At 35.7% G+C, this 10,747-nt stretch overlaps 1 protein-coding gene across 1 annotated transcript; it reads right to left on the bottom strand.

Moving 5' to 3' along the window:
- On the bottom strand, window positions 624–6,245 carry LOC109225283 (transmembrane 9 superfamily member 3-like). The gene is made up of 7 exons (XM_019389896.1): window positions 5,970–6,245; window positions 3,833–3,873; window positions 3,162–3,747; window positions 2,925–3,062; window positions 2,691–2,847; window positions 1,196–1,680; window positions 624–1,097 (listed from the first exon to the last, which is right to left on the bottom strand). Exons 1-7 carry the CDS (start codon window positions 6,122–6,124, stop codon window positions 878–880), a joined length of 1,782 nt encoding a protein of 593 aa, XP_019245441.1. The 5' UTR covers window positions 6,125–6,245; the 3' UTR covers window positions 624–877.

The raw sequence follows: 10,747 nt of genomic DNA on the forward strand, positions 1-10,747 counted from the left end.
TCTTCCCCTGTCTTATCTTGTATGCCTCATGTCATTTTCTTTTAGATATTTGACTATACTCATATTATATATATTATTGTTTTATAATTTAGACTTCACTGGTATACTATTATGTACATTTGCTACTGTGCAGATAATTAAATTAATTTGAATATAGTTTTTGCCTTTGCCATAAGATCCATAGATGTGGTGGTGAACATTTAAATGCCAAAGGAACTTGAAAAGAACGTGGCTCAGGACCTTTTTAAGGGACAATCATTAGAAAACTACTAATATAGCCACTTAGAGAACTTTCAGTATTTTTTATTTTTATTCTATAGTGCAACATTAGCTTAAGGTAAGCTTAAATGGAACGACAGGGACAATGAGGATTTTTCAACTTGTTTGAGATAGAGGCATTGTTGTTAGCGCACCCATATGCTCAAGACCTTGACACCAGTAAATTCATTCATCAAAATTTGCCCACTGCAATAAAAAGTATACAACAGCAACAACAAAAATAAACTCAGTTGAGTCCCACAAATGGTGTCTAAGGAGGGTGGTGTGTACGCTAACCTTACCCCTACCCTGAGGAGGTAGAGATGTTATTTCCGAAAGACCCTCGACTACTGCAATAAAAAGTATTACACACAAAATCATTTTGATATAAAAGTATCTGATTGTATAGTAATTAGGAAACTCTAAATCTATTATATTAATATAAACTGTTTAGCTGTAAATGCAAAATGCTAATTATATCTGACAAAAAGAGCCGGTGTATCACAATACAAGCTTCCTCTCAAGAAATCAAATTTTCCTACATGCTCCTATTTGATACCAGATTGCCCTACCAAATCTGCAAGGCAATCAGTAAGACATGGAAGACCACCTAACGACTCTACTCGCACTTGATTGATCGGTATATGTGACGAACGAAAAATAGAGCAGCACGGAAACCAACATTCCCGAGCATGAGAAAGAAACCATAGCAGATGCAAGCCATGTATCCGAAGAAGAATGAGGTTTGCATGAAGCCTGTCATATCTGAACGCGCATAATAGTAATATAAGCAATATCCATAGATGAACAGCCCACTTGATCCACCACAAAGGAATGCCCTATTCAGAGAAAGAACATATACAAGTTAGAAATGAAGAACCAACTTTCAGATGCAAAAGGTCAAGGAATAGGTAAAACCAGTAAATGACCGTCGTACCTCCACCACCATTCATGATCTTCAGCAGCAAGTTGAAAGTATGTCAACGCCACCGTTATAAAAGCAGTGACAATTAGAAGGATAATGAAGACTATAAACAAGATACTGTAGATTGTGTAAATCCTGTGACCCCAAACACTTGCAAATATGTAGTAAAGCTCAATATATATGGCACTGAAAGGCAAAAACCCAGCCATCGCCATTTGAGGCAGAGTTCCACGGTACCAAGGCAATGACGGGATCTCTCTTGGATACTTTGTGGTACGACAAGGAGCTTGGAACTCGGCTTTGCTGTTCTTTCCAGCTATCCCACCCAAGACAAGCAAAGGTGATGTTACAAGAGCCCATATTAGAAATATGACCACAATGGTTCCAAAAGGCAGCGCAGCAGTGGCACTGTAGCCAATGGCAACGGAGTTAAGAAAGCAGAACGTGAGAAACAGGGGTCCACAAAACAAGCCCCCAGTCAATATCAAGTTTCTAACCTGCAGGGCAACAACAACACCATCTTGTTATTATGTCGCACTCACTTCCATTTTCAGCTATTATGCTTCGTTAGCTAAGACACCAATGTACTTGACAATACATATAATCTTAGTTAACTTGATGAAATTAGGCAAATAATACAACCCACAGATACTGATATAGAATAGTTATCTTAAAAGTTGCAACACGTATTAGCAATGATCTAGTGTATCACACATAAAAACTTGTGCGGATGCAGTTAAATGATTTTCTCAATAAAAAGTCATCAGTCAAAAATGCTTTCTGCCAAGGATTAGATATCACGACATCTATCATATAGAAGAGTGCCCCCAAAAACAAGAAAGAATAGAGCTAGTAAATTTATTAACATTTCACCCAGTTGAATAATTTACTTCAGAGGGAAAAAGTAGTGTCTTTCTTTCCCTGTGGTTAGCAAAAATATCAAGGGGACAGGGAGAGATCTGTTACTACACAGCCAAGGCCTTGGGGAAACAAATAAATTGTCTTGTGATAAAACCAAACACCTTCATTTTTCCCAAAAAATACCAGATAAAATGATATTAAACAAATGGCAAGCAGCGGTAACAAAGTACCAAGGATAGGAAAAACAATTATCAACATAGCTTCATCCCCTTTTTATGCTTAAATATACAATAGTCGGAATAAGGGATGATTTTCCTTTTAATTGTTCTAGAAAGTTCAGAATTAGGAGTGTTATATATATATATATATATATATATATATATTGAAGGTGAAGGTGTTAATTGCCTTTCTATTATATTAGTGAATAATATTAAAGTAATGGTTGAAAAGTTAGTTTGATAGGAAAATCATCATATCAAGCTTTGAAAGTTGAATAGTTTAATGAAAATGAATTCTCGAAAGTTGAATGGAGCAGTGTTGTCAAACATTTTAGCATGTCCCAAAATAGAAAGATAGTCATATGATTGAAAAGGAAAGAGTATCGATACAAATGTAAAGGAGATGTGTTAGAGCCATGGAAACAAACCCAGTTTGTCCCTTCTAGTTGGCAATAGAACAAGGCAGCAGTATAGCCAGAAATCCCAGATGTGAGAGCATATATGACGACTAGTGCAGTGAATAAAGCTCCGCGGTTATAAGGATAGAAAACACCAACAAGTGCAAGAACGAAAATAAAGATGGTCCTGAAAATTGAGTGGGAAAAGAGCGTTAGAAACACACATGCTTGAGATTACAAATTTTTATAGATGGATATACTTACAGTGTAAAGAGTTGAGTACCAGAACCAAGTGCTGCAGCCAACAAAGATTTATACTTCGGGTACCTAAAAACATCACCATGAATGTATTTCCACCCACTTTCTTCTTGGTCATCAGCTGCCTCCTCATCATGTGCATACCTTGAATTTAAATAATTGACTTGAAGACTCAAGAGAGAACTTATTCTGAAGACCAAGAATGGTAGGAAAACCAACCGTATTAACTAAATTACCACTTACTTGACAAAGTCATTCTTAAGGACACGCATAAGAATTGTGGCAAGAAAACCGGTTAAGAGAAGAACCGTCACACAGGAGTTGATAATTGAGAACCAATGAATTTCCAGGTGATGTGGCAATGATGAAGACTGCGAGTATTTTTCCATCCTCTTCTCAAAAGGAGTAGTTGTCTCCTTCCATTTCACAGAGTAGATGAAGTCAACATCTACTTCCTTGTCCTCTGTGATATCTACCAGGGCATTAGGATCAGTTCGTGCATTTATCTCAACCACACGATCGTTGTTGTAAAAGATCTCGAAATGGAGATGTTTAAACAGATAATATTTGTACTCGCTGGGGTCAGATTTTCCATCCTTATCAACTTTCCCTAGGAAACCCCAAATGGGCAAGTCATCATAATACATTTGGAAGTAATAGTCCTTAGCAACAGCACTGCGGAATTGAGAAACTTCTTCCTTGGATAACTTCTTTTTGCACACTATTTCTGAGTCCTTGTCGTACATAAAGTCAAGCTTGTAAGGAGCACTGACTAATCGATCACCATTCAAGACTTCACCAAGAGCTTCCTTTTTCTCTTTCACAAGAGCTGCAAAAACATCCTTCAGTAAATTTGGAACGTAATATGTACAGAGTTGACTTAAAAGAAGGAAACTAAAACATTGACTACATACCCGGTGCACAGAATGGAAGATCAAAGAAACGGTACGTTTCACTGGAATGAAAAATCAAAAAAAAAACAAAACAAAAAACAAAAAAAATGTCCATGAGCTTTTCTACAGACAAAAAGGACATACACAACATTTGTAATGCACATACACGACTTTTTGTTTTAATCAAGTTCAACAAAAAAAATGCTGAGACAGCAGGACAAATAATTTACTAGAACCACAATCTCCAAGTTGTTAAAATCCAGTGTTTTACACTTTAAGCTTGAATCCATCATCCCTTGTTTGAATATCTGCATGGCCTTGTAGATTTCTTCAGAAAGGAAAAATGAAGACTCGTTTTTTCCACAATGAATCAAAGAAAGAACAGAAGTTGAGTATCTTAAAGATACAAGGACAAGGCCAGTACAAAAGCAAGTATAATCCACAGTCTAAACATGCTTGTCTCATTTAATTTCAAGAGTCTTGCAAATCCTTCTTTTTGACCAAGAAGTTTATAGTTATTGTTCGAATTGTTCTGAATGTGAAGGTTGCAGTTTGTACTAGGTAATTTCTCTATTCCTATACAAGTACCACTTATCGTATATATAGCCTGTCAATTAGAGGTCTCCTCAAAATTACTACTACTCCCCATTTCTTACACCACAAGCAAGTAGTTACCTTTCAGGGAATTCAAATAAAACAGCTTCTGTAGAGCATTTGGCAGGAATTTGACTGTGGGCATACAGTTCTAACATACCATCTACATTTATTTTATGTTTTCTTCTTCCGATTTACTTATATTTGCACAAAATCCATGTATTTAGAACACGGTCTTCACTTTCCCATCGGTCTTGTATAAAACATATACTACCTAAATGAAGAAAGAGATTTTTTGAAGTCCTCTAATAACTTAGATAGCAAAGCAAACCAGCAACCAAACCTACTATGGACAAATCTAAGGAAATGTATGGTGGGTTGGGGGGGCTGCTATTTTGTTAAAATTTAAAATCTTATGAAGAGTTGAAAAGCATTCAGACATCAATATTCAAACATACCAACAAACATATATATAAAATTATAGAATAAGGCTTCCTAGATGTCTTAAGCCAGTTGAGTTATTGTCCATCAAGAATTACGCCATATGTCTCTTTCTGGTTGCATGCTATTATTCGCGTCAAGTAATTCCTTAATACAGTAAAGTAATCCGAACATCCTTCATATGACATCTTTATATGAGCGTAACAGAGAGGGTAACGAAAGTCCGGAGCCGTACAGATCATTGATAAAGTCAGCCATCAGAGGCAGTACTCCAGATTTTTCTTTTTTGAGAATTAGGTAATAGCAATACTCCATGTTGTTGCAATATCCAGTTTCCTTGAAGATGCTAAGCAAAAAATTCAGTCTTAAAAGCTACAGATCTCAATTTCTTATTTTTAGCTCTTTCTACCATGCACAAGTAGTAGCAGTTTAGCTCATAAATTCTTTCAACGACTTCAACTGAACTCTACAAACTAGCTGTATACCAAGAGAAATTCATCAAATCTAGACAGCACCACTAACTTTGGCTCGGACTATACACATTATATTATATACACAGACATGTGCAAAAACATATACTTCATTCAATGTGTCCTGTGTGTATGTGAGTATACATACAACATGGTTCAAATCCCAGCATTGACTAAAAACACTAGGTAATTTCTTTACGTTACCTTAAACCTTTGGTGGACCGAGCTACTCAGTACTTTTGTTGGTTGGAGATACCAGCAGAAACAAAAAACACTAAGTTATTTCTTCCCATCATCCTAAATCTTAATAAGTGAACATAGTAACTCGGTACGTGTACTGGTCGGAGTAAGCAGGTACGAAATAGTGGAGCTACACGCAAGCTGGCCCGGACACTACCATTGTAAAAAATATGTGTGCGTGTATACATTACATACCTATATAAACACATCTATACTCACACACACAAGAAACTATTTCATCTAAACATCCACCGACAACTTTCGAAGCACAACATGTACAAAAATATTCAAATTTAATCCAGAAATAAATAAATTGTACAACTTAAACTTAAATCATATTTACACACAATGCCAATTCAGCTCCAGATAATCCATTTACAAAAATGTTACAATGCAAAAAGTACAAACATTACCTCGGGTTATGGAAAGGACCAACCTTGTTAGCATACAAAGGCACCGGATCTCCGGCCTTGTACTTATGATCAGAACCGTCCGACCTCGCCGGTAAAACATAACACAATATTATCAAAACGACGACGTAACACGTCACCGTCATCTTCTTCTTCATTGAATGTATATATTACTGCGTGTGTGTGTGTGTTGTATGTATATATGTTAGATACAGAGAAGTTTAGGGGGTGGGTGGGGGAGGAGGGGGTGGGGGAGAGGGGAGGTAAGAGCACAGATCTCGATCACCGTCAGTAGTTAAAAAGATAACTTAACTTCGGGAGTGTGAAATCAAACGTGGGAGAAATAGATGTAGGAGAAATATAGTTTGATTGATCACGCGCTTTATGGAGAGTGAGGTGCAGTCGATGTTGACTTGGGAACAGATATTAGGAAGGAGACCGTGACTCGTCAACTTGATAGTAGCTACGAAAAGTATGAGTCCGAAACCTAAGAGGTCGTTTGGTAGCTGGTTAGAAGAAAGGTTATTCATGTATAAGGGGTAATATAACTTATACCATATTTGGTAGGCAATAGTTATTTTGTATAAAATTCTGCATAACTAATACCATGTTTGGTTGACATTTTTCAATTATGCATAAATAATACACGTATAAGTTATGAGTCAATCTGTGTATTATTTTATGCGGGGTAGAAGATGGAATAACTAATATATGTATTAGTAATACATGGATAAAATACTGAAATGACGAATTTACCCCAATCACTTTACACATAAGGCTTTCTTATTTCTCTGTCAACCCGTCAACAGGTTTCACTTGCTTTCACTTGCCAACTATATACCTTGTCTTCTCTCATTTTTAAAGAACAAACTAGCAAAAGCAAACTGGAGAAGCCACTAGAAAATGGAAATACCAAAACTAAGAAGTGAAAATCAAATATGTCTAAACTTCACATAGTTCAGTAGTATGACGAAGAAGTGAAAGTAACACCCAAAGTTCCTAACTAAATTGTTTCTAATAAATGGAAAGAGAGAAAAAACAATGCAAAAGAAGGCCAGGGGTATAGTTGTAAACAAGCATTTACTTTAAAAATTTTTATATAATGTATATCAATTTCTAATACAACAACCAAACATTCAAAAAAATAATTTCTGCATAACTAATACCTGCATAACTAATCCCTGCATTACTTATCCCTGCATAACTAATCCCTGCATAACTAATACATGTATAACTAATACCTGCATAACTCTAACCGGCAACCAAACGACCCCTAAGTGTTGTGGTTTTGGACTTAAAATAGGTTATCTATAGGGGTATTTATAAAAATCCGAAAAATCAAACCAAATTGAAAACCAAACCAAATCGACCAAAAAAATCGATACTTTTTGGTTTGGTTTGATTTTGGTTTTGAATTTTAAAAACGATCAAATTTTGGTTTGGTTTTTGGTTTTAATAAAAAATAACCAAAAAAAACCGAACCAAACCGACTATAAGGAAAAAAAAAAGTAGGCCCTTTTTATTTTTTTCCAAATATTTATTATTACACAGCATCACAACACACAAACACAGAATAATATAATATAATATATATATATATATATATATATATATATATATATAACTTTGTATAAATATATATATATATATATATATATATTTATACAAAGTTTCAAAATTTTTATGGTGAATGTTAATCGTTTGCACTTTTAGTACAGTTCTTTACCTTTATATTCTAGTTTGATTAGTAGTTTTCTTTGTTAAGTGTAAGAATCCATTTCATGTTAAAAAATATATATTTTTAATCGAGTCCTTAAATTATTCATCACTATTTGATTCAATTATCATCAATATATTTTAGTAAATAATAGATTTCTCAAAGGGCAATTGATTTGATAGTGCTACGTTGAAAATGTGGTCACCGGAATATGTGTTTGGTAGTGTATGTCTTATATTTAAGAAAAAACCGACAAATAACCGAAAAACCGAAAAACTGACAAAACCTGACATAAACCGAATCGAGAAAAAACCGACTTAATTGGTTTGGTTTGGTTCTAATATTTAAAAAACCGACTTACTTGGTTTGGTTTCTTTTTAGGGAAAAACCGATCCAAACCGAACCATGAACACCCCTAATTATCTAATGCTAAAAAAAGTTATATTTCTATATATAACGCAATATTACATTGCGCTATATTTTAATGGTATTTTTGCCATTAAAGTATAGCGCGGTCTAATACCGCGTTGTATATAGCGCGGCGTAATACCGCGCTAGACCCTCTCATTAAAAAGCCCTCTTTATTCCCCAACGACATAACCAGACTTCCCCCATTTTTTTTAAAAACAAAACAGCAGCGGTCCCCCCCCCCCCCTATTTTTCTCCAAAAAAAATCCGAGTGGACCCCACCCGTCACACAAAAAGATTGTAGGTCCCACATCCTACCCAAGCCTTCTATTGTTGTGGTTTCCTCGTTTCGGGCTCAAAATTTCAATTTATCGACTTTTCTAAAAACATAAATCGAGGTATTCCGATTTAGTTTATGTCGAAACTCATATAATAATGCATATTAGTTGTCTTGAATGTGTTTCCATGTTGTTTTGTGTTTTGTTTGCGATTAAACTAGTATGTTGTTTTTATCCGGATTAAGACATTAGTGTTTTAAAAAAATATTTAAAAGTTGAGAAATCATTTTTTGTTGTTTATAAAAATGTTCATAAATTTCTTTTTTTGTTTTATATGTAATTTCGTGAACGTTATGTTATTAAAATATATTTGTTATTTTTATTTAGTTTAGATTATTTATTTGCTTAAAGACTAGTGCCCTTTTAGCGTAGTAAAATGTAGAGCCTTTTAGCGTAGAATCCCTGTAGTTCAAGTATCTATTATATTGATAGATCAAACACAAACTTTGTCCAATTATAATTTACAAAAATTAATTATTTAATTTATAAAACAAAAACACAAAATTATGAAAATATTAAAATTGACACACATAAGAATTCAGGATAGCTTGGTGTTACTGGGCCTCAAATATCGAGTCTGGAACCCATAGGTATATACTCTGTCCATTTACAATTTACAAAAATTAATTATTTAATTTAGAAAACAAACACGCAAAATTATAAAAATATTGAAATTGACACACATAAGAATTCAGGATAGCTTGGTGCTACTGGGCCTCAAATATCGAGCCTAGAACCCATAGATATATACTCTGTCCAATTAAATAATTAAAAATTAATTATTTAATTTACAAAACAAACAGACAAAATTACAAAAATATTGAAATTGACACAAATAAGCATTCAGGATAGCTTGGTGCTACTGGACCTCAAATATGGAGCCTGGAATCCATAGATATATACTTTGTCAAATTAAAATTTACAAAAATTAATTATTTAATTTATAAAACAAACACACAAAATTATGAAAAGTATTGAAATTGACACACATAAGAATTCAGGATAGCTTGGTGCTACTTGGCCTCAAATATCGAGCATGGAACCCATAGATATATACTCTGTCCAAATACAATTTACAAAATTTAATTATTTAATTTGTAAAACAAACACACAAAATTATAAAAAATATTGAAATTGACACACATAAGAATTCAGGATAGCTTGATGCTATTCGGCCTCAAATATCGAGCCTGGAACCCATAGATATATACTCTGTCCAATTACAATTTACAAAAATTAATTATTTAATTTATAAAACAAACACATAATTAATATTGTTTAATTTACAGTAGACGACATGGACGTGCCGCCTGTGCATCCTGGACCTTTCTCCGATGAGCTATTAGTGTTACAGGGTGATCATAGGTCTGCCTACGTATGGGAGGGAGAGCTATTGGTCCAGCCTCCCGCGTCAGGAGAGTGGATGACTTGTGGGACTTTATGAGGGCCAGAGATTTCCATCCCCGTGTAGTCCAGCGCCTGCGGGATACGGGCTTCTACAGGATTTTTGAGATTGGGCGGCTGCAGCTCGACTGGTCTCTGATCACGGCCTTGATAGAGTAGTGGCGACCAGAGACACACACTTTCCACCTGCCCATTGGCGAGGCCACCATCACGCTGTAGGATGTTGAGGTTTTATATTGGATGCCTGCTAATAGACTGCCTATTGCACTACCTCAAGGTATGAGATATATGTCGCGTGTCCAGCATTTGGACTTGCTGCAGCAGCTCCCTGGTTTCAGGCTACAGGATGAGACTGTATGTTCAGGAGATATTGCACCCCGACATCACCGGCGAGACCGATGATCTACATATTCACCGGTATACGAGGTTGGTGTTGCTCCTTCTTTTTAGGAGGGTCTTTTTCTCGAACACTTCGGGAAATCTAGTGAGTTTGCGATTTCTACATCATCTTCAGCAGCTAGATGCTTTACCTCAGTACAGCTGGGGTGCTGCTATTCTCGCTTACATGTACAGGCATCTGTGCCGGGCGAGCATGGGCACCCAGAGCGACGTATGTGGTTTTTTGCCGCTTCTACAGGTGACAACATATTCAAATACTCTGTTCATTACTTCCAATTCTATCTAGTAAATTCATCTTAAACTTTACGTCAACTTTGTATGTTAGGTTTGGGCTTGGGAGCGGTTCCTGCCGTTGCAGCCCACCTCTGCCACCTCTGCCACCATTACCTCCGTATGTACCACCTTCGTTTCTCCCTCTAGCTTGGAGGTGGGTTCTCCGACGCGGATATGTACGAGATTATGTTGCTCATCATAATCTCCCATTTGCAGGGATGTGTTGGATATACTGGAGGGCG

This window comes from Nicotiana attenuata, chromosome 5 (assembly GCF_001879085.1).
Source record: "Nicotiana attenuata strain UT chromosome 5, NIATTr2, whole genome shotgun sequence".
Lineage (NCBI taxonomy): Eukaryota > Viridiplantae > Streptophyta > Magnoliopsida > Solanales > Solanaceae > Nicotiana > Nicotiana attenuata.

Excerpts from the sequence above, each read along its gene's own strand:
- LOC109225283 (XM_019389896.1), bottom strand. The coding sequence starts at position 6,124 with ATGAAGAAGAAGATGACGGTGACGTGTTACGTCGTCGTTTTGATAATA. Across the intron at positions 3,063-3,161 it reads CTTAAGAATGACTTTGTCAA|GTATGCACATGATGAGGAGG; the intron begins GTAAGTGGTAAT and ends TTTAAATTCAAG. Across the intron at positions 2,848-2,924 it reads GGTACTCAACTCTTTACACT|GACCATCTTTATTTTCGTTC; the intron begins GTAAGTATATCC and ends CTCAATTTTCAG.